The sequence below is a fragment of the Zonotrichia leucophrys genome, chromosome 8 (genome assembly GCF_028769735.1).
Source record: "Zonotrichia leucophrys gambelii isolate GWCS_2022_RI chromosome 8, RI_Zleu_2.0, whole genome shotgun sequence".
Taxonomy (NCBI): Eukaryota; Metazoa; Chordata; class Aves; order Passeriformes; family Passerellidae; genus Zonotrichia; species Zonotrichia leucophrys.
Window position 1 is genome coordinate 23,487,515 of NC_088178.1, and position 25,116 is coordinate 23,512,630.

Below are 25,116 nucleotides of genomic sequence, written 5' to 3' on the forward strand. Positions count from 1 at the left end.
CAGCTCTGCCTGCATGGGGCAGGGGCTCAGTGCAGAGCCCAGAGCCTCTGGGTCCCGGAGTAAATCAGGAGCCAAAATTCAGCCACAGCAAGTTTCTCATGTGCTTCTCCAAAACTCATATATTGATATCGCCTTGTTATTTTTCTTGTATTTCCTGCTTTTTCTTTTTTTTTAATTTGTTTGTGTTTTCTTTGTTTGTTTTTTGCTTTTTTTCTTACAAAGCATAAAGTTTCCATGAGGCAATCAGAGCATGACTTCTATCTAGCTGTTTCATCAAGCTAAGCATGCCACACGCTTTTACACATCCTTTTTTTTTTTCTGATTATTTCCCTTTTGAATAAACTCTCCATTATCAAAATAAAATAACATCATTTACAAAGCACCACCTCAGCAGCATGCCTCAGCTTTCATTTCACAGGGCTATGCCAGCAGCCACAAACAGAATCAAAGCAGCCAATTAAAAATCCATATTCATTAACAAACATCATGTGTGCTGTAATGCCCTGCATTGACTGTGGCACGGCAGGGGATGGGGAACTCGCTGAGTTTCCCTGCTCTCACTCTGAAGCATTGTTTTATTAGAGGAAGGGCTTTACCTTTGCTGCTCCAGGGCAGCAAGGAGAGTGTCCTGGGGCAGCAGAGGGACAGCTGCTCAGCACCTTTTCCCTCAATGATGCCAAACACAGCCCCTTGCCAGGATTTGGAGCACACAGAGAAGACCCTGAACCTGTGCCAGACCCTCCCCACCGAGGTCTTTGGGCACCAGCAGGGCCCATGGCAATGGAGCCTGTGGCACCACGAGCAGACAACATAATAATAAACTCTGCATATGCTTGATTGATGCGGCTCATGGGCTCAGCAGGGCCAGGTCCAAGCTGCTGCAGTGAATTACCAAATTGCCCTGGCTCCAGGGGAGCTGCTTTGATTTACACCATCAACACTTCACTGCTGCACACGGTCACATGCATCAGTACAATATTTCAGGCCTGTACAATGAAGTTATATGAAGGCGTGCCGGGGTTATTTATTTATTTGTACCCACGAGCCAAGAGATTTACAACTCTTTATAAATACAAGCTGGGCAATTTGCTTTCTATTTTTAGCAGGAATGCTTTGTGCAGGAAACAGCTGTCAGCCACTGGGAGCTGTGTTCCTCAGAGCAGCAGCTTCAGACAAAGAGAGGCCTCTTAGAATTCAACTGGAAGGCTAGGGTCACTGTTTTGTGATGGAAAAGAAGCTGGAGATGGTACACAGCAAGAAAAAATATAAGCAGTTAACAGAATAAACCCTAGCAAAATGGGCTGGAAAAGCTCTAAGAAAAGGACCTTTACACAAATATATTGCATATGAGTGTGACTCTCAGTCTTCCCAAAAAAGCTTCAGAGCCCAGCTCTGACCAAGTTCAGCAAACCTTCACAAGACTTGGAGACAATCTATTCCTACAGCCTCAAGGAAGATGAGCAGCTGGGTATTAGATGAGAGACTCTGCTGATATCCTCACTGTGGAAAAATCTGTCACTTTCCCATTTCAGAGCCAAAGCTATCCCCACCAAGCAGGAGATCAGATCCAGCAGATCTGCCACCCTGGGGCACACACTCACCTTGGCAGACGAAGGAAGAGGGAGTTTCCCCTGGATGGACCCGTGCTGTGATGAACACCACTTTCTGTTCAGCCCCTGGACGCAGGTTTGCTGCAGCAGAAAAGGGGACAGAGAGGGGAAAAAAAAAAGAAATTAAGATTATTAAACTGTGCCCCAGATGTAGAAGCAAACAATTGTTAATTTTTAAAACACATCTTTTCATTAGAATTGGTCACACATTATAAACAAGCACAATCCCTGACCAAAGGGGCAGTCACCAGGTCTCCTTCCCAGACTGCACAAGGGCTGCAAGAATAATGACATGCAGCCAAACCTGCAACAACAAATTTAGGTCTCTTTTTAAAGCCCAAGATTTACTGCAGAGAGTTTAACTGCACTGTAATTGTGCTCTCACTCGTGATAAATGTCCCCCTGGGCCACAGGAACAGCACTGGGGCTCCAGTCAAGGTAAAGCCAATTGCACCCTGCATTGCACTTGGTCCAAGCCTTAACAGTGCCAGGCGATGGAAAAGTGCTACAAATTATATTTATTAGGCTTTGCTCCGGAGGATTTAGAGGTGATTTTTTAAAAATCTGTTAAGTGTTTGCAACTGCATCTGCTCTAACTGAAAGAAAAGTTTAAAAAAAAAAAATAAAGTATAGAAAAGAGACCAAGATTAAATCCAGCGAGGGCATGAAAAGGTGCCATTTCCCCTTCAAATTGCAGATAGGTGGAAGACAGATTTAGATCCCAACTATGCTGACTTTAACATGGGTTAATCCCTCAGTTTTGAAGCCACACCACTTTGGCCACCTGCTTCAGCCATAAACTACGTGGGTCAACCAGGATCCTTCTTTTGTTTGTGCTGTGACTGCACTTAATAAACAGCAAATGAAAATTATGCTCTTGCAAAATGGGTTCTGGGAATTTTAAAGACTCTAAGAGGTCAGGACCTCAGTTAGATGGCTTATCTCAACCTGAACACACACAGCAGGGGTAATGCTAAACACAGCAGGCTCCAATTGCTAGAGACAGTTTAAATCTTTGTTTTGAAGTAAAAAGTTTACAGACTGGAAACTAAATCCACGTTGTTGTTTTTTTGTTTTGTTTTTTTTTCTTCCTCTTTTAATTAGGTAGATTTATTGCACACATATCCAAAGTCAGACTTTTATTTTCAAAGATGTGTGAGTCCTCAAGACCATACCTTAGTTAATTTTTTTTATTTCCCAAATTCTTAGAAGTGCTCCATTTTCCCTAGGGCAAATCACACCTTACACAACCATAGGAATAATCAATACATTTTCTGCTGTTTTTAGGAGACAATTGCAGCAGGTCTCTTCTTTTATTTCCTTAGCATCTCAAAGTCCTGCAGCTGCTCTCCCTATAACTCAGCCATCCATTTGTTCTCTCTTACACCAGCTTCACCATTCCCTGATGTTTTTGAACCCCAGAGGCAAAGAAATATAAGAAAGAAAGTCCCTGCCAAACCCTGCAGCTGGTGGGGTCAATTCTCTCAGCAGAAGAAAAGTGGGAGGCAGCAAAAAGGAGCACAACCCCATCAGCCAGGAGTCAAGGACCATCCCACATCATTTGCATTAAGTAGTGGGGAGGAAGGTGATAAATCAGCAAACCAACTTTAAGGAACAAAAGGAGAAGGGCTGGGAACACTTTAGCAAGAGGAGATGAGTTTTCCTCCCCTCTTGGAAAACCAGCATTGCATTAAAGGGGCTGTGGCACAGCACAGATGTGATGCTCAGCACCATGGCTGCTTTGGGTCTGGAACAGCACTGGTCAGGAATCTCTTGGACAGAGGATTGCTTTGGGGTGTTTTGTGGCTTTGGCTTTGTTTTCAATTACAAAATTGTTGTTATTTATGCTTCATAACACTTATTGGAATCATTATTATGATCAATAACTTTCACTATGCAAGTCTATTTTAATTGGCAATGAATTAAAATCCCCACAAGTCAAGTCTGCTTTGCCCCCAGTGGCAATTAGTAAATGATATCCTTTTCTTTCTCTTGACCCATGAGCCTTTCCTTTTTATTTTCTCCCCCTGTCCTGGATAAGAGGGAGCAGCTGTGTGGGCATCTGGCTGCTAACCAAGGTTAACCCACTAAACAACCACAAAACACCATTTCATTTTTTAATTTAAATGTTACATTAGAAATACATCCTATTTTCTACTTCAGGATTGAAAAGATCAATCAAAATTAAGAAGATTAGAAGTGTATAGCTTTGCTTAGTAGATGCCAAAAGTGCTTAAGCAAAATGACAGAAAGGCACACTCCATTTAGCCACAGCTTTGAGACTTGTGGAAATGCAGAGAAATGTGTTATGGTACCACTTTTACCCTTCTGAACACCATAGAAGTGAGTCTTAGAAACAAAACTCTTTGACAAAACAGGGGTTTTTTTGAAAGAAAGGGAAGTAGAGATGTCTGGAATGGTTCCTTTTCCAAATGGTTCCTTTTCCATTTTCTGTTCTGGAGAGTATCTTGAAGATTTAAATGAACATTTTCTCTTCCCTTTGAAGGCTACCAGTATCATAATCGTGAATAATATTTGCCTTGACTTATGACTGAGACCTAAACAATCTGTCACTGTGTGTTACACCCCAGTGTCCTGCTCCTCACCCACTGCCATCCTGCCCCTGCTCAGAGGAGAATTCCCCAGAGCAAGGCTGTGGAGATATGAGATGCTATTCAGAACAACCAACACTAACCTCAACATCTATTCTGGCTCCCCAGCAACCACAGTAGTGGTAAACACCAAGCAAATTTCATACTGAAAAGAAACTGAATGAGCTGCAAGCAAGCAGCTCAGACCTCTCATTCTGAGCATCACTTGTGCTGCTTGGCCCTCAACCCATGTGCCTTCCCCGCTAAAGCTTTGGCATGTCAAGCCAGTCACTTAACCCCACTGGCAGCACTCCCTCAGCTCTCACCCAGGAAACAGCAATTTCCACTCCTGGTTGCTTATTGTGCTGCTGCAGCTAAAGCAGCACAGAAAACATTTTCTACTTACAGAGAGAGAGGCAGATCGAATTCTAAACCTTCATGGGAAAGCAAGAAATTCACTTAGCCATTTTCATTCAATTTTCATCTTTATGGTACTATAAAAACATGAAAATGATAGTATTTGTATATAGCAGCTTAATGGTAGGTATCTAGAACATTCAAGCAGAAATATTAAATTTATGGAATTCCATTTGCACCACCAAGATGAAGCACTATAACAGAACTGAGGTAGAACATCACTCCTCAACCTCCAGGATCTTTTCTGTTACCTTGTCAGACCAGAATCAGACTACAGATTTGTGGTTTCTTTAGATCTTGCAGTCATGATGTAGTTTATGATTCAAGTTCACAAATTAGCACTCAGGATGAGAGGTCTGACCCTGGAAGTCTGGTTCAGAGAGCCTTTGGGCTGGTGCCCATCAGGAGATCCTGGGAGTGAATTTCACTCCTTTGCAGAGGACTTCAAAGCTGAGAAAAGTACTAGAAAAATCTCGTCATCTCTGGAAGACCAGAAGGCTCCAATCCACAGGAATCCATCATCTTACAAACATAAGGCCAAATAACGATTTGATTTAAATACCCACGTACATTTTAATGGAATGTTATCCACTGCAAATGAATTCCATATTGCCATCCTGTCCCAGGTACTTTGCAGTACGAGGTGGGCTGCTGCCAGCATGTTTTTATTCAAAACCCTGCAAGTTAAATACTCCACAGAGGAAATCAAAGCAGCTCTATTGCATTCCCCTCCTGTGTGCCACCCCAGCTCGCCTGTGCCCAGCAGAGCTGGAACATCTGTGTCGAAAACAGCCCTGCCCCAAGTGCCTCATCTCCACCACATTAACCTGCTCCAGCAAATCAAATCCAAGCAGCATTTACTGCACTCTGTTTTTTCCTAAGAGACCAGATCAGCACCTAATCCCATTTATTTTTGCTCCTTCTGGCCACGAATGTCATTTCAGGTAAGAGTGTGCATCTCAGCAATGCAAGAGTGCAAAGGAACAGCATTTTTGGTCACTGCTGAATCCCACTGGACTTGGAGAGATCAGATTTTCTTTCTCACCTTCTTATAGTTGGTTTCAGCAGAACAAAGAAACTAACAGGGACAGAAGGTCAAAATGATGCCATTTGTACCACAGAGTGATGAGCAAAGACTGGGATACAGGTTGTGGAAGTCAGACACCCATTCCTGTACAGTTTTACCCGAAATGGGAGGCAGCAGCATTTTGTCTCCCATGCAAAAGCCTTGGAAGGCCAGGTCTGTGATGGGGTGGCCCTGCTACAGGGGACCCTCACAGCTCATGGACTGCCCTCACCTTCACTCTGTCCTGCCTGGGGTTTTTTCAGCAGTCTCCTTTGTGCAAGGACCATCTCCTCAGCAATGGTCCTGCATGTAATGCTCAAAACTGCATCCAAAATCTTCCGAATTTTTGGTGTTCATTCAGGCTCTGTCCTTGACTCTGTCAGCTGCTTAAGTACATGATTTGTTGGACGGACTTGCATCGTGCTCAAAAATGTGCTTAACCATAATTTTGGCATGAGAGCTCTGCTGAATTGGGGCCATTTTGCAGGAAGCCTGCCTCTGAGATCATTGTCACAATGTTTTAAAGTTGGAGATTGTGCAACTATTATCCTTTATTGCTCGTTTTATGCCAAAGTCTCCCTTTCTTTTTACATTCCTCTTAAAAGAGAAGCTATTTTGGAGCATTTAATATTATTTAATCTCTTTACTCTGGCAGCATAGAAATTACAGGAGCCATTACAATGGTCCTGTGTGAGCGTATGCTTTATTGATGTATATGCTGACCTAATATCAAATTGATTTTACTCAGCTTTTCTGCTGACCATGGAAAAATGCAAATTGGGTATTATATTTGCACACTAATTTTATTGGGCCCCTGTGTCTTCATAAAAAGATAAAGTTTGGGCTAATAAAAATAAAACATTTCTGGGGCTAATATAGGCAAATGTTTATGTAGGCAGGTAACAAATTGGTTTGTCATTTAGGGGAACATAAAGAGCACTAAAATCATCTTTAGGCAAAATAGATTGGTGGCTTTTGCTTAGCTTTTAGCTTTCATTTGCAAAATCAATTTAATGTAGCACAGTGTCTCAAAGAAAGGGTGACACAGGATTAAGACATTAATTGTATTCCCCCTCCATAACTCCCCCTTATTCAGAGGCCCTGGGATTTGGGTTTGCTCTTGCTCAAAGCAAATTAAATATATTTCAGCAGCAAATAGGAAAAAGAAACCTTTAGACTTTTGCCATGTGTGAGCATCCCATTGGGACAAACAGGGGAAGGTAGCAAAGTGGGACTCAGTGTTCTGCAGGCAGATGCTGACAGAGCTATCAACACTTGTCAGTGCCACCAGAAACCTGAAAGCACAGTGGCAGTGTGATGTTCCTCCTGGATATGGCTGTGTCCCTCCCTGCTCTTCCCTCTCAATCCTCTGTAGCAATGCCTTGTGCATCTTCATGGCCTGGAGCCCTGCTGGAATACATCTGAGTGAAGTTCCACCACAGTTTAAGTGGACAGGTGTATATCAACAGCCTAACTTTGTTTTATTGAAAAGAATTGGCCTATTTACATCTCAGAGCAGGCACTATTTCCACCCAGCTCTTGGTTTTCATCCTTTCCCCTTCCCTGCCTCAGTTGCAGGGTGTTCTGGAGGGGTTCCATGGGGTGGGAGGTTACATAAACAGTTTTGATGTTAATACTTGACTGCATTTTCAACGTAATAGCCCAGCAAAGGGATCTGACTGTGAAGCAAAAGGCCAGAAATATCTCCTGGTAAAATTATGCTGAAGCGCAGATCGAATGACGCTGCAGAGCTATTTGCAAAATCAGAAATGGCAAATGCCTACAGAGCAAGAGTCCCCTTACCTCCCAGCCACATTTGGTTGTTTTTAATCTTCATTACATCTTGTAAGCAACCATTTTTCCATTTGGGCTTTCTGATACTGGCAGCTCACTACGCTTTTGAGGCAGGAAAATTAACTGCACGCAAAACCAGTCAAGATAAACTCACGTCTTCCCTTCCTCCTCATCTCCACTATAAAAAACCCTCCAAAAAACACTCCCGAAAACCTGAGCTTTTGTTTTTAAATTATACATATGCATTTGAACGTTGGAACATACAGTCCTATGAATAAGAATAGAAATCTGGAATATGAGCAGCACATTATTCGTCCTCAAACGGCCAAGGTGATGACAACTCACAATTAAGGATGCAGACAGTAGCATTTAATGTCACCTACCTGCATCACTGTCATATCATAACAGTTTAGCAGGCAGGTCCCAAGCCTGCTTTCTTTTTCCCTTTTCTGCTTTGCTATTTATAAAGTCAGGTTGGAGTGTAGATCAACCCCTTGCCCTCCAGAGAGCGGAGGCACGCAGTAAATTATGGGAAGGCTAAGTGGTACATCAAATGTGTCTCCTCAAAGCTATACATCATCTTGTTAAATTTGATGTCTAATCCCAGAACCCCAGAAATCATTCCCAAAATCCCAGAAAATGCATGTGTCCTTCAGATGATATAGAACAAGAAAGTAAAGTTTACCTGCAGGGAAAAGAAAAAAAAACACCAAGAAAAAAACATTCTAGACACGATTTGCTAAAGTCTTCATTTCACTTGAGTGTCTTTCAGTGCCATTTCCTTAAATGCCATTGACTCAGAACTCACCCATCTGCACTTGAATACATGAACTCTGATCTACAGTACTCACTTTATTTTTCCTTGCAGTGGTTGACGATGAATTACAAAACTGAATAAACCAAACATCCTATTTATCTCTCTCTAAAAATCTTACATCAGAGAGAAATGCAGCGTCTTACATATGCAGCAGCACTTCTCCAGTCACCACCAGTGACAACAATAATGATCTTCAGCCATTCCACAGGGTTCTCTTGACTGAGCTCCACAGTGGGCCCCTCACCAGTGAGGAGGAGATGGAAACACTCAGGAGCTGCCCCAGAGGAAGCAGATCTCATCCTCTGGGAAGGAATCAATACTAACTGGTATCTTTTTTGCTCTCTCTGTTCACAGCCATCATCCCTCTAGAATTCTCACCATCCCAGTAGCCTTTTTACAAAGGGATGGAACTAAAATATTCAGATGCAAGACATTTCCACCTGAAATACTACATTACACGGGTACTTTTTCAGTTTGTCTTTAAAATCCAGGGATTCAGAAGATGATGCTAGGACCTGTTAAAAAGCAATTCTCTATCAGCTCTCTCCAGTGGAGAGGGATACGGCTGTGTTTGTTTGCTGTAAGTATGCATGGACTTAAAGATAAGAGAATAATTCAGCCAAGGTAAAAAAGAGGGAATTACCACCTCCTCACAAAGTAGTCCAGCAGTTACAGGAGCAGCCAGGACACCTTTGATCTGTTTTGGATTACTTTTCCAGTTTTGCTGTGGCTTTGCTTGTGATTAACCTTAGTGCTCAGGCTTTCCCATATAAAAACTGAGCAAAACCATGTGCACTTCAGAAAAGAATTGAGAGTCCCTGTACAGCTATTCCCAAAACTCTTCTAGTTTCTTTGAGATGCACAGCCACATCCTTGTGCTCTTCATGGATTTTTCCAAGGAAGGCAGCACTGAAAATGACATTTATAGCTGCCATGAGATTCAGCTCCAGAATCTGTGAGTCCAGCATCTCTAACCTCTCAAGGCCAATGGATAAAAAAATAAGGAAGGGACAAATTGCAACACAACATGCAAAAATTGGGAAAGATGTTTCTGCGAAGCTGTAACTAAAAAACCTCCATTCAATGGGGCTAGGTCTCATATTATTCACTTAAGAAATGGGCAAAAAGTGTAACAAGAAAAGAATTAGGAAAAAAGAAAAAGTTGGAGCAGCATGAAATAGTGGACAAGGCTGGAGACCTACTCAGGTCTCTCTCTGTGAGGAAAAAACTGAAAAGCAACCAAAGTTTCAGCCTGCTGGGCTGAAGTCTCAGACCTGGGGGTGCAGTGAAGCAACACAACCAGCACTGTCACCAATTCATCTCCTGTGTTCCACCTTTTTGACACTGACCCGAACAACATGAACCCTGCTCTCTCTTATTCTTCCTGACACCCATTGAAAAGAAGTGGGGACATGATCAATTACAGGGCACAGGAGATGATTATTTTTTTGATTTATGTGTTGCATCAGACCTTCCCTGGGCAGAAGGACAAGGGCTGACAGGGTTAGGAAGAATAAAACCTTCAGTGCACAAAACCTTGAAAGCAGCGATCCCAAGCAAGATGTGCAGGGTGTTCTGCAAGGGGTTTTGGCTTTTACTGAACTATGACTGTGAGCTCTTCAGTAGCTGAGCTAGTGGTCAATAAAAAGCAACCTGCTGAAATGAGATTCATGAAGAGCCGTGCTCCTCAGAATGTGACACTGACCTCTCTGGGAAGCACCAGCACTCTGTTTGGAGAGAGGCTTGAGCACACAGGCTAGAAAGAGACACCAGTGAATTGTTTCTCTTTTCATATTCATTGCTTGCCTGAAATCAGAATTCGGCCCCGAACCCACAGCACCGAAAATTGAGATGCTCAGTAGAAGGTCTGACACCCCAAATTCAAATTTTGAAATACTTCAGCAGGGTGGGGAATGCAGACAACCCTCAGGGCTGAAGTACACACACCCCTAAGGCAGCCAGGAGCAAATCCTTCTTTACTGTCATGTTAGACATTGGCTTCAAATCAGGGTGAGAAACCTGTTCTTAATGTGAGCAGGATGGCAGAGATGGGGAGGAAAAGGCCCCTGCTTTTGTTCATTGATTCTTCTCAGATTTTAATCACAGGGACATGATGTCAGGGAGTCTGTGGCTTGGGAGGAGTTGACAGCCCTAAATCAGCTTTGCTTGGGTGTGTGCACTCCATTCACTGGCATCTGACTCCAAGACCAGCAAGGATCACAGACAGCCTCAGACAGAAGTGCACCAGGAATACTGGATATATATCATAAATCCAAGAGCCTGGCAGGACAAAGTCCTGTCACACCCTTGTCCTTTCATTCAAAAGGAAGCAGTGAGATACATGCTTGGAGGCAGGGCACTTTCCATTCTCATTAAGGGCCAACAATTAAGCAAGCTGCCATTCTTATTCAGATGCCGCTTATGACATTTTCCTCTCCGTTGCAAAAACAATTATGGCAAAAATGTTGAAATTCCACCTGGGCACATAAAACCTTCTCCTTCCCCAGCCAACCTGCTGCCTCAGTCCCCTGCGTTGCAGCAAACTGAGAACAGCTCCTCTCACAGACATGATCCCTCTCAGAGCTCCGAAGTTAATGTGTAAGCACCACATTAACTTCGTGTGCACGCAAGTGTCCACCGATCCTAATTGTCCTTTTTGTCCCATCATTAGTTAGCAATAAATTCCAGAGGCACAGTCAATCAATACAGCACAGGCCATAAGGGAAAACACATTTTGTTGCCTGCACTAGGCACACACTGCAAGGCTGTGAGAGCTTTGCAAAACCTATCTAGTCAGCAAACTGTTAAAACCAATTTATACACACTCACATTCCCTCTCTCAAGGCAATAAGCCTATGGAGAATTTTAATTAAAGTCAAAGGAGCCTTTAAAAGTGGAGGGGGAGAAATCTAGCACAGCGAGAAATAAATTAATAAAAACACGCTCCAAGTTGAAGCTCAAGGGGATCACTCTCAGTCATCATTTATTTAAAGGATGGGACATGTCAAAGATGGGAATGTCAAGTGGGAGATGCTGTGAAGCAGCAGAGGACAGAAGAGGGGCTGATGAACTGCATGCCACAGCTTCTGTAGCAGATCATTTTTTGTCACTCAGGTTATACTTGTGGCTGCCCACCTGCTGCTTGATATTCACTAGCTCTCAAAGTTAGGCACTGGAATATCTGTGTGCCCCTTCACAGCTGAGCTGGGGAGGACCTTTTGGCTCGTCTAGACCATCCTTATCTGGTCAGCACCCAATTTCTGTAGAAAATTATTCCTTTCTCTCAACATGAAGGAGTTTTTCTTGGTATTTAGCCTGTGGTTTCTTTTGCTGAATTTCATTCTATTTGTCACTTGCTTCTTCCCTTGGTGTTTATATCTTTTTAAAATTACTTAATTTTTAATACATCATTCTAGCTTTTGCTTGGGCCATAAACTGCTCCAGAAGAATTGACTGACCCTTCCAGATGAACTTCTACAGGCAGGCAAACCACAGATCTGGTCAATTCTCATGTTCAGGAGCTCAGAGGAGAGCTGGCATCCTGCTTTTCCCCTGTCATTTTTGCAGCCACCAAATCACTTCTTGCAGCCTTTTCCATAGCACAGGCAAGAGATTTCTTCACTCTGGGCCAGTTGCAAACAAGCAGTGCCACATTTCTGAACTTTAACAACTCCCAGTATCAGCTGCTGGAGCAACTTTTCATCACCTCCTGTAACAGCTCAGTGAAGGGTAAGAGGCTTGTGTGGATCAGTGCCCTCAGCAGCCACCTGGCTACCAAACTGTGGCCAAGGGAATATCATACTGTGTCAAAACATCCCCAGCATCAGATGCAGATTAATCACCCATAATGATCATGTGATTGCACTGGAAACCCATCCACTCTCAGCCTTCAACTACAAGAAATATGGAGATCAAATATTGACTGCTCGTCTTGACACTCATTATCTTATTTAGAGAGTCCTGCGCTGTCAATTTTCCAGCTAGATCCTTTGGTAGAAGCAAAAACTTCATGGATTAATAAGACTCCACATTAGTTTCCATGTAAAAGCCTGGAAATACAACTCATTTCCAATGTAGGAAAAAAATTCAATTATTCAAAACATTAATAAGTATATTTGATAGTCAATGTAAATTGAATTATGTTTTGCCCTTTCCCATAAAACAAACCAAAACACCCTTTTCATGGAAAGAGGGTTAGAAAGGTTAAAAAAAATGAAGAAAGTCAAAGTCATTACGTTCCAATCAAACTTGATAAATATGTAAATTACAGCAACTAAACAATTGTCTTTGACAAATGGCTTCCACGTAATGGATTTTTCATAGTAATGAGGCTACAGTGCAATTGTTTTTTTAAAGCCTTACATTTCTCATTAATAAAAAGTGAGTCAGTGTGCACAATGGGCATATTTACAAAAAAAAAAGTAAGAAGCAAATAAAATTTTAGGACAGCAGCTGACATCACAGATTACAGAGGGATACCTGAGATGGTGTCATTGCTTCCATCAGCATTGACATGTTGTTGACTTTAATTAAGTAAATAACTTTAAATAAGTAAGTTGAGTTTAATTAAGTGGCTTGAACTTGAGGAGCTACTCAGAGCCAAAAGAAAGCCCAGGACTTTGCCACTTGCAACTCAGGGTTTGCTTCTCCATCCAGATCAAAGGGGCCAGCTGCAAATGCTACACAAGCCCTACAACACCCATGAAAATGGCAAAGCAAGAAAGAAAATCACTTCATGGCATTTCAGTAACTTCCCTGGCCACCAGCATCTTCCTGCCTCATTGAGTCCACTGGCATTTCTGACCATGCCAACCTTCACAGCACCTGTGCATCTCTTTATCTTTCTAGTGGAGTTTGAATGCCACTCCAAATAAAAAGATTCATGGAAGAAGATGGCCATGGACCATACAGTTCTGCTTATCATTGTCCTCAGCACTCAGCAAGGCATCTCGAAGTTTCTTGCTCTTGATTTCTGTTCACTTGATGCACTTTGGAACAACAGAAGGGCAGCACCCAATGTGGTTTGAGCCTGCAACAACTTTTCCACATAAAGGAGCAATGGCTGCAGTGAAAACATCTCAAGAACCACAAAGACACCCTTGTCATGCACCCAGCTTTAGCAGGACACAGCACCCAGGGTCCCCTTTAGTGCAGGCTGCTGGCTATCCCCCCTTTCCAAGGCCTATAGCAGAAAATGGATTTTTCTCATCTTTTCCAAAGGCCTTTCCTCTGCAGGCATCTTGCCACATCTGCAGAAGCAGTGCTGTTTTCCCCACCGCCACATCCATATTCATTTCAATAGAAAAAACAGGCTAATTAAAGGGGGAGTGAAAAAGATTAATCAATTTTTCCAAGTTCCCCAACTTCCCCATCCTGTGTCTTATCCCCTATCACCCTGGTGCCAACAGGATTCCATTTACATATTCTGTATGGTACAAAATTCCTGAAGTATAGGGAGAATTTCAACATGCATGCCTACTTCATTTAATACAATTTTGGCTGCTCAGCCCTTCCTGTTTGAGGGAGGACTGCATTCACATCCCCTCACTATAAGGAATTCTGCCACCTGGCATTTGAATTCCTGAGCCAAGGATACATGACTGCATTTGTATTTACTCCCAAACACTCTCTGTGCACCCAAGGGTCAGCCAATCCGGGGTGGTGATAGATCAAAGGCTCTGCTGCTGATTTTAAGTTATTTAAAGTAAAAACAAACCTTCTCACCCCAATCTGCTGAAAGTACCTAAGGGTGAAGAAGGGAAAACACAGCCAGGGGGAATGTCAGTGGGAAATAAGGACAGAGATGGTGGAGGAGAGGACTGTTTATAACTCTTCTAATAAGCCTATAAACCCTGGCTATATCTCTGCATGCATGCATTTCTTTTGCTGATATAGGATGCATACTTCATGTAATGCTATTCTTGTGAGCCAAGAGAATCTGCATGTAATACAGCAGGAGAATGCTAATGACCTTCAGCTGAGCTGGAATCCAGCAGCACTCCCCTTTATCCAAGGCAGGCTTCAGAGCCACCAGTCAGCCTTGGTGTTCCTCATGGAGCTGAGAATCAGTGAGTACAACATGACCACACACATCCCAGTTTGTGCTGAGTGTTCCCCACTTGTATAGGAGTTGGTAATTCTTCCCAAATACCCCTCAGGCTATAGAAAAGGTATTTTTTAGGCAGCACTTTGTCAGTGACAGAAAACTAATTTCAAGCCCATTCAAGTGATGGATCCTTGAAGCAATATGGCTTAACCAGCTCATCCAGCACAGACTGCTGAGTGGTTGGCACAGCCAGCAGCAAAACATCTGTACCCCAAATCCCCACACCAGGCTGGGGGACACTCCCTGGTCTCACCCAGACCTCTGACGAAAGCAATGTGTTACTCAGCCACACTGTTCTCCAGTCAAAAATATTTGAGAGATTTGGAGCTTTTTCAGATGAAAGAAAAACTAATAGGGATACTCCAGACAAGTGGGAAAACAAGATGTCACCTTGCTGTCTTCAAGAGTATGTGACACAAAAGCTTCATTTGAATGAAAATCTAAGTCAGCACTTGCTTGACTTCTCAGTTTATGAACTGATTTAGGAGAAACAGAGAACAGATTAGTCCTAATTTGCTTTATCTTTGCATTCCCAATCTATTGATTATAATAATTGTGGAAGCTATCTTCCCATTAGCCACAGTTATTACCACACAGAGCACATGCAAAAGCCAGAGTGGATTTAAGTGGTTTTGTTTCCAGTGCTGGTTTAATGTAACCCTGCACATTTCCAAGGCACAGAAAGAAAAAAGAGAGCTTCCATGCCATTAAATTCAAGCAGATTTTTCTCATCATTGCAGAATTTAAGCTTTCAAACCAGACATGTCCACAATGATGATATTTAGGACTGAACCCTGGAGAGGCTTTTCAGAAGTTGTCAGGGCTGAGCCCAGACCACTGTCCTAGTTTTGAGAAAGCTTCTAACATGATGGAAAACTTTCTGAAGGTCATTGTCCTCTATCAAACACATAATGTAGCACTGTCTGAATATGAGGAGAGAAGTCAAAAATCCTGTGTTCTTTCTGTTGCTCTTCCACTGAACTGATGAGTAACCTTTCAAAAGACATTTAGGAATAAATCCGCAAACAGATTTAGCCACTAAAGTAGCCTAAATCCCATTTAAGTCCATAGTTTAGATCTTCAAAAACTGCATTCAGCTGTCACCTAGTTCAGGAGATGTCAGTATCCATGGGCAACTAGAGCTCTTTGGCCAAGTCTCCCAGAAATCCATGTCCCTCTGCCTCTCCTGCTAGTTTTAATAGAAATTTTCAAATCATACTTAAGGGAAGAGCACCACAATAATCACAGAGGTAAAAGAATAGTGGCAACAATCTCCAAGTTTTCAACACGCACAGGCTAAGAAGACTAGCCCAGCATTTGGAAATTCTCCAGGCAAAACCCCTTCTTTAGGCTGAAGACACCTGAAAACACATTTGAGCTTCCAGGAGTATCCTAAACACATTTAACTGGAGAATTTTTTTCTTTTTTAAAGTACATAGCATTAAATAGCACATGAACCAGAAACCTGTTCTCCCTCCTTCCACACTGACACCCTGAATAGAAGATTACAGGATCCTGATTGCTCTTGCCCAACAGTTAATCCAGTGAATATTGACTTAGGTGACAAAGAAAAGTAGCTTCAGCATGGAGATATGAGCACCTCTTCCCATCCCCAGAGCATGAAGACTGGGATTCTCTGAAAGCTCAAATTTATAACACAGTTTGAAAAAACTGAAATTACAGGGGTGTGTGAAAATATTGTTTCCCTATCCCAGCTCTCCCCTGACTTGTCTGTGTTAACTTCAGGAGGGATGCCAGGGTGAGAGGATCTTCCCAGTGCTGACAGAAGATGTGAATTGAAAACAGGGACAGAATCCAAGGACTGTCCTTGAGTACACTCTACTTGACTGCCTTGAGTTAACTGGGCTTTTTTAAACCTTATTTTGGGCTTTTTCAAACCTTATTTTGGGCTTTTTCTGGGAGCTCAGATGACTACTGAAAAACTGATGGTTATTTTAAGCAGCAGATCAGCAACCTTCCAAACTGAGAGTGGTGAGGGAGGCACAGGTTGCCCAGAGAAGCTGTGGATGTCCCATCCCTGGAATTGTTCAAGGCCAGGCTGGACAGTGCTCTGAGGACCCTGGCCCTGTGGAAGGTGTCTCTGCCCATTTCTGCAATGAGACGATCTTTAAGGTCTTTCCAACCCAGACCATTCTATGAAGAAAATTGGTACAGGGACTGTATATACCTGCCCTGCTTTTTTTTTCTTTTACGTCTGTTTTCACAACTCTTGCTCTATTTTCCTCCATTTTGAAAGCACTAGTAATGATTATCCGGTTTTACACATTGCTTTGAGATCCTCAAATCAAATAAAACCTTCACATCTCTTTGCATTTATTACTAAAGCCAAATTGTGCCTGTTTCTTCTGTTCCCTGTACAACAATCTGGAAAGCACTTTCCCAAAAATCTGCACCTTGATCATGCAGTATTTTATCTACAAAAATGCAGATCTCAGGTTTTAGGGTGTTTTTTTTTTTTCCTTGAATGGATAGAAGACATCAGAAGAAGTAGAAAAAAAATCCCAAAACAACCAACAAACCTTTCCTGGGAATTTATTTTGTTGTGTTCCTTTCCTACTCCTCTAGCTATGGGTCACATATGTAAGTGGCCTTTCATGGCAACATACATCCAAGATTATACCAATATAAATCAATAGTAGATATATTTTAGTTCCATTTTTAATATGCCATTCAATCAGTTTTTTTGATAGAAAAAGAGAACCTGAGCTGCATATAAATGGGTCACAGTACCTCATGTTTACTGTTAAACATGAATTAAATCTGAGCAGCTTGGCATATCTCTATAATAAAAAAGGAACTATTAATAAGATTTCATTAAATGGGGAGCTAATATGTAACAGCCTTATATCAGATATGTGAAAACAGAGTTTCATAACAAGGTTGGGAAAAGTATTATCAAGGACCTAAGCAGAAAATCTGTCTTTCTCGATACTGGAGGAATTTATATTTGAAGAGTGTTCTTTCCTATTGAGATCTTCATTGACTTGTACAAAAATACCCCTTTTAATCTCAAATCCCCACTGGCATTTTCATATAAGCACTGAAAATGCTATTGGGCTTTAGAGATTTAATTTAATGAAGGAAAAGTATTTCTATTAAAGTGTGTAATTTTTTTTATTTTATTTTTTTTTTCCTCAACACAACATCTTCTGAGAAACCAGGGAAACAGGATTATTTTAAGCTCTGAAAAACTGACTAACCTGTGCCCTTGTAGAACTCCTGCTTCACAAAGGAAGCTTAACAGCTGTGGCAAAGCCTGTAGGTGCACTTGAAAAGGGACCCTACTGTCCCAAGTCATCCACACTGAGAATGCCAAGCCTGGAAAAGGCAGCAGGCAGAGAGGAAAAGAAATGTCCCCATGCAGCCAGGTTGTTTGTGCTAAACTGCTGCATCATTAAGCTCCATTTTGAAATGTCAAAGATGGGAAAAAACTCACCAAATAGTACTAAATCTTCTGCATTAATAGACTGATCCTCTCATCTGTTCATGTCAAAAGGTATTAGGTCTGGCTGGGTAGGTAACAAATTCACTGTTGGGGTAAATGAAAGCCACTCCATCAATCTGGGCAGAATTGCACCCATTGGCTCCTGTGATGGACTGGGCTGAATTGTGTCATTTAAGATTCCCTCCATCCTAATTCTCACAGTGCTGCTTTTGTGAGGCTAAAATCTTTGTTTTATCTGCATATCGCCCATGTCTTTCTTGTATGAATATTCATTGCAAGCATAAATTCCTTTTCATATTGAGAAGGCAAGTGCACTTGACACCAGGAGGCCTCTCAACAGGACACTGCCAGGGCTGACAAGCTCAACAGCAGTTGTTCTATTTGTGTGCAGAGCCTGCACCAAGTTGAATTTCCTCAATTTAAAAAAAAAAAGGTTGGTTTTTTTCCTACTTAGGAACAAGCTGATCACTGAGTTACAGCAATGCAAACCTTACAAGTCATCTACTACAACAACAGCTGGGCCCAGGAGTTAAATGAAAAAGTACTGTGACAGCAGGAGAGGGTAGAGCAGATATAAATGCCTGACTTCTCATGAGATCTCCTGCTTATCTCATATTTGGACAGCCAGCTCTGCAGAGAGGTTATTTCTGCAAGGAGGCGCAGATAACAGAGTACCCAGACACCACCACAAACAAGAAATAGGGTCATCTCCTGCTTCTGAAGTGAGACAACCTCAATGGAAAGGAAGTCTGAAGGTCTGATTCCTCCTAAGTTGCTTTAGGTTTCACCAGACCTACAGCCCTAACAAGAGTCTGCTGAATCTCACAATTCCCTTTCCCAGGTTTAGCTGCCCATGCTCTCTGTCCAACATCCTCAGCCCTCCCAGGTAAGTAATATTTCCCCCAAGCATGAAATTGTGGACAAAAAGATAATTGTGCCATTGACCTCAATAGATCCATGATTCCCCTGTGTGCTCAGCCAAGGAGTTTCTGTGGCTGCCCAGGGAAAGCCAAATTTGGGATTTCACACAGCTTCCTGCATCAGGTTTTTGGTTTGTGCCAAAGGACTTCATGCTTCATTTCACAAGGTTAAAAAGTCAAATATGACAAATCTGGGAATATGGGCAGTCACCTGAAGTAGCTGGAAAAGTAAATGCACCAGAATCACAGATGGAACATAAAATTAATTTTCATTTAAACCTAATTAAAACAGTGGTCAAAGATCATCTTTGAATCTTTATTAAATAAACATATTGTTTGGTGCATATATGGATAGCTACACATCTGAGTTGGATACACAACTATTTTATTCTAATTGGCTCCATTTATTTTTTATTGTGGGTAGCATGATGGACTATACTGTTTTCATTTATTGCTCCTGAAATAGTCCCATGCAGGTGGACAGCTCAAGGGCAAAGATAGACACAGTGTTGATGCTTGGATTAACAAGCATCCAGAACTTCCCATTTCTACTCAAGTGTCACCCAAAAATTTGCAAATAGTTATTATACAACAGACTCCTTTTTGCTTTTGTGCGAAAGCAATCAATATTATTAAAACATTTTTACAGTGGCTCTGTTGTTTCATTACTAAAGAAACAGGAGATGCACTGGGTTATGCCCTGCGTAGAGCTACAGTCCTGCCTCAAAGGCTATCACAAAAGTGGCAGATTTGTTCCATCCTTCCACAATCTAAGCATAAACAGGAGAATAAAAACCTGATTTGGTGGCACATAAGCTGGATAATATGAAGGTCCATCTAGTTAATTTGTTTATTTTAAAAATCAGCAGATTTTTTCAATCAGAAGCCAACCTGTCTCCCTACACCAGCTTACCCAACTTTTGATTCAGAACAATTCTGAAAGGTGCTGTTAATCCCCCATCATGAACAGCCTCAAACTTTGGACACAGGTGCAAACTTTACAAGTGACCTCTGTCACCTCAGGACACTGAACAAAAATCCCAGTACTGCTGATAAAAAAACAAACAAAAACCCTTCTGGGTAAGGCTGAAGCCACCAGGGACCATCCTTCAGCCAGCACAAATTGTTCCTGCTCCATTGGAGCCAGTGGAAATGTGACTCCTTGCCTCAGCTAAGGACTGGCCCCAAGTCACTGGCTCATCTCTAATGGCACTGCCAGGGAACAAGGTGGGTGGAAAGGAGAAAACAAGCAGGGAGAAAAGGTTGATGTGGAGCAGCAAACAGTGTTGTTGTTTTTTTGTTTTTTTGTTTTTTTTAAGCAGCTGGCACTGTTAATAGAAATCCCCCCTCTTCCCCTGTATTCTTATGCAAAGCTCAGATCTGAAGGTTACCTGCTTCCCCAGTGACTTGAAATGGAATTTTTTGTAAGGTAATCTCTTCAATCTGTCTCTTCCTGTATTTACAGAGCATAAAAGTAACCATAAAATGCCACCTTTTCTGAGCAAATCTAATCTGCCCTCCCAGTAATACCAGGCCACATGATGATTATCTCATTTTCTCTTTGACAAATGTGGACTTATTGGCTGGTCATTGTCCAAAAAATGCATGTCTCTACATCAGATACATAGCAGTAAATACAAATAGAAAATATGGAACACTGAGCATAGGCAATAGGAGGCTGATGTCCCTGCCTGGTGACCTGTTCTGCAGAGTCAGTGACACAGAGCAGCCTGTCATTTTCTCTGCTCTGTTTATGGCTCTTCCACTCCTCTTTTCCACTTCAGCTTCAGACAAGGAAAGAGGTAAAAAAGGACAAGAAGGGTAAAGAAAACTACTTCTGCATGAAGGGCAAAGGAATTACCAAGCTCTTAACAAAAGGAAAGCAGTAAAACAGCAAAAAAAGGTTTTGGACACCTTGTTTGGGGTAATCAGGATCTCTATAAAGAGACAAGGGCAAAGGTTTCTAGGGAGGAGGTTTCACTAGATTTTATGTGGATGGAGACAGACTGTAACTGAGCAGGAAGAGAGGAGAGAAAAATAAGTACCTATTCCAGACTCCTGCTATGAAGGACTGGGAGAGGAAGAACCAGCCCTTAGAAAATCCAAAGGGTTACTTAATTCAGCAAGAAATAACAAGCTGCCCAAAGGGAGCAGTGACAGCCCCAGTGGGGATGCTGCTCCTGCAGCATCAGGAGCTGCTGGAGTGCCAGCACAGTGACACTCAGAGTGGTGACAGCCCAATGTGACCACTGCAAGGCACAGCACAACTCCTTTCCCTGAAGTTTCAGTGCCTGGCTGAGCAAAGCCCAGCCTCATCTGGGTCAGGCACAGTGACACAGGTTCTGAGCTCGAAGGAGAGCTCTCCTCTGCCACGGGAGGTGGAAGCCTTGGATCCCTTTGCTGGGCTGGCAGTGGCAGGGTTTGTACCTCAGTCACAGAGCCAGGCTGGTGGGAGAGCTCCTTTGCCAGCAGTAGCAACAAGTGTTACATAGGGAAAAAAAGGTTAAAAAAGGGTAAACAAAAGGGGTAAAACAAAGGGTGAAAAAAAAGGTAAAAAAAGGATAAAAAAGGGTGAATAAAAGGGAAAAAAAAGGGAGGAAAAAAGGGAAAACAAGCGGAAAAAAGGAAAAAAAAGGGTTAAAAAATGGTAAAAAAGTGGGGGGAAAAAGAGAAAAAAAAGGGGGGAAAAAGGGGAAAAAGGGTAAAGAAAAAGGGTAAAAAAGGGTTAAAAAGGGTAAAAAAGGGTTAAAAAGGGTAAAAAAGGGGAAATAAAAGGGGAAAAAAGGGTGAAAAAAGGTAAAAAAAGGGGAAAAAAAGGGAGAAAAAAGGAGGGAAAAAAGGGTAAAGAAAAAGGGTAAAAAAAAGGATAAAGAAAAAAGGTTAAAAAAAAAGGATAAATAAAAAAGGTCACTTGTAGCCTTGGGCAGAGGGATGGAGAGTTCCTCTGGCTCCCTGGAAAAGCACAGGAGAGCAAAGCCTGACAAAGGAAGTACTGAGGCTGCAGGGAAGAGATTAGGCAGGAACACATCCAGGAGGATATTCAAAAAGCTCTGTCCTTTTTGGATCCACGGGATTTAGATGATAAGGAGGAATCAGGCACCTAACTGCCTTCCTGTACCTTGGCTTTCAACCAGGATTCATCCCACCTGGCTTTCAGTATTTAAGTAATGAGCCAAGCACCTCCAGAGAGCAAAGAAAGCCTCAGTGGGACCAGGCACCCTTTGGAGCTTCCAGTCCTCTTGCACTGATGCCAGGGGAGTGTGGAGCCTCCAGCCTGGGCAGCTCAGATAAATGCTCATGCTTAGTTGTGACAAATCTGGAGTTTAGCCTCTCCCTGCTTCTCCCTCTGCGCAATAAAGGTCAGCCCTCTGCTGCCACAGGCATATCCATACCTACCACAGGCAATTCTCAGTGTGAAGGATTCATCCTGCTTCTGCTTCACACTGGAGTTCTGCAGCTCAGGGATCTGAGGAAAACCTCAGGTCTGAGATTTTCTGAGGTTCTGTGAGGTGTGACACAGCCTCTATTCTATTCTGTGCCTGCCTTGTCCAAGCCAGGACCTGGGAATATTCTGTGTTGGGAGAAAATTCAGTAAAACCTTGTCTGTGTGGTGTGGAGAGCAAAGAAATGTGTGTGGGGGGAAATGCAGAAGTCTTGCTTAGGTCCAGCAGTCACATTAAAGAAGCCCCTTCACAGTCATTACACTTTATTCCTGCACTTTCATTTTCCACTATCATGAGGCACACTCCAAAGGCATATTTGCATTGCCAAGGTGTTACCAAAGTGAAGTGAAAGAGCTTAAAGCTTCTTTTATAGACAATGCATCTATTCATGGTAGATAAAGGGATTAAAGATCCTACTAAAATCCATTAGAATCAGGAGTAATACTGCCACATATAGTTTTATTTTGCACTTTTATTATACCTTTCCTCACAGGATAAGCGAGCACTTGTCAAATGAGAAATTAGGCTCTGCTACTTTAGCAGCATAAAATAAAAACTGCTTTCAGATAGAGAGGACAGCTCCACTGACAGCTGAAGGTCACTCAGGAATAGAGCCTGGCTTGTGGCTTTCTGCTCTAAAGCCCATTCTCTTTTTCAATTAAAGGGATGACAGTGCCACATACACACAGTACTTGGGGTAAACATTTGTCTGAGTTCCTCATCTCCTCCTACCATTATCTGCACCATTTTTATTTGAATGCCTCATCTTTTTTACTTTTTTTTTTCCCAGAGTTTTCTGCAAAATTCAAATGAACCGTGAAGAGGAGAATGAGAGGTTTATTGAGCCATAGCAGGCTAACACTACCCATGTTCCTGCATGATTCGAATACTCAAGTGGCCCAGATGCTCTAACATTCAATTAATGAATTCCAGAGATTTGGGAAGGGGGTGGAGGGAATAAAAAAAAAATTACACAAGATGTTGGCTTTGCCATTGCATTATCCTAGGTGTCTCAGTCTGATGAAGGTTAATGAGGAGAGTTCAAAAGCTAAGACATAATTAAATAGCAATAATTAAAGAAGCTGACACTGCTAGAAGCGGCAAATGGAAAAAAGGTGACTGTTTCCCTTTAAAAGAAAGTAGGATGTTATTGCTCTAAACACAACCCTACAGGTTTATGAAATGAATCCCTGTATCCCAAAACACCAGGCAAGCACTCATTAATTGGTATCACTGCACATTTAGTGCTCTTGCCTTGCCCTCCCCAATGCCATTTGCCTGGTTTTGGATGGGATCCTCAGCACAGTGAAGCCCATTTGGCAAGGCTGGACCCTGCTCAGATGGACATGAGCTGTCCTGGCTGGCACAGAACTAACAGGGGTTCAGACACTGCCCAGATGAGCACTGACAATGAAAACCACTGTAAGACAGACAATGCCCTGATCCATGATATTCTAGAAGCAGCCAGTGCAGGACATAAAACTGAATTTTTGGAAAACTGGAATATTCAGATCCTAAAAGCTCTGGACATTTGGGTTCATTGGATATCCTTGCTTTAGACTAGCTGGTTCACACAGCGTGAAGCAAAAAGAAGAAAAAAAAAAAAAGAAGCAACTTCTAATTTATTTTTCTAATTAATTTGCAGCTGCTAGTTAACATGCATCTTTTGTTAATGACATCAAAACTTCCCACTGTTCAGAAAATTTCACTGATTTACTGAACACTTAAGAATCACTCAGCACTGTCAACATGGCAAGGGCTGCCATGGTAAACACCAGTTTGCCTGCTGTTGAATTCCAACCCTGCATTAAGGGGGAGGGAGACAAGAGGATCTCTCCTAGCTGAATAAAGTTATGTTTAGATACATATAAGGAAAAGAAAGAAGAATGTGTTGTTAAAAATTCAGCGCAAGCCAGCCTCCCTCAGAAAGTGTCTTTTTTTAAAGCAGATTGATTCTGACATTTCACCTTTCTCCTGACCACGGGCTCCTGCAGAACTGGCACAGCATCCATCACTGCAAACACCTGAGGAGCAGTAAGTCTCCTTTTGTAAACCTGCCAGCAGCCAGTCAAGGCAAAACCTGCAGCTTTTTAAACAAAGGAGAAAAATCCAGTACCAGAGCAGACAGGTAAGAGCTCATTTTCATCCCAAAGTCACACCAGGATTTAAAGATGGGTCTCCACGGGTGAAAATCCAGTTCATCAAAGCACTGAGCTCCCATGAACGCTTTCTTGGGTCATTTTGTCTTTCTAAGAAACTTGAATTAAGAGGAAAAAACACTAACAACAACAAAAAAGCCACCTCTCCCTGCCTATCTCCATGAGTAAGGTGTGCTGCCCTTGCTCGGTGGTGAGCAAGGGGAATCTGTTCACAGATGACTGGTGGCTGAGCTTTTGGCAGCAGAAATGTGTCTCCCACAATACATTTTTGTCCATCTAAGCTCAAGTGCTCTGCTGTCTCCTTCTACCTACAGATGTCTTAAATTCCAGGCAAGAACTTGGCAGGAGTCAGAAACCAGGCAAAAAGTACTGCAAATATATTCATGGAAGTTGTACATTTTGAAGCTTAGCAGACAGAAACCTAATTATAACTTCATAAGCTCTTCCCAAGGTTGATTCCACAGAGGCAGAACCTGGATAATCAACTTTCTGAAGCTGGTCACAGGGAAAAAAAAACCTTATTTTCAGGACAGGTTCAGGAGGGAGAAATTCTTCCAGTTATGCAGGAGTTCCAAAGCAATTGGCTCCAAAAGATCAACCACCCATTGTAGCCTTGGTACCAGCTCAAAAATAAAATAGTGATTACAAAAAATCCAAATGGACAGCCCCAACCCAAAACCTGTAGGCAAAGGGCTCCTGACTCAAGAACTCACACCCATTTCAGGAT

At 42.3% G+C, this 25,116-nt stretch overlaps 1 protein-coding gene across 3 annotated transcripts in view; it reads right to left on the reverse strand.

The window, feature by feature from the left end:
* Positions 1–25,116, reverse strand: part of LOC135451325 (cytosolic carboxypeptidase 6-like) — an 876,962-nt gene that overhangs the window by 202,975 nt on the left and 648,871 nt on the right. For all 3 annotated transcript variants that reach the window (XM_064720414.1, XM_064720413.1, XM_064720412.1), the window contains one exon: positions 1,602–1,691. In XM_064720414.1, the coding sequence (XP_064576484.1) occupies positions 1,602–1,691 (90 nt within the window). The remainder of the gene's footprint in view (positions 1–1,601; positions 1,692–25,116) is intronic.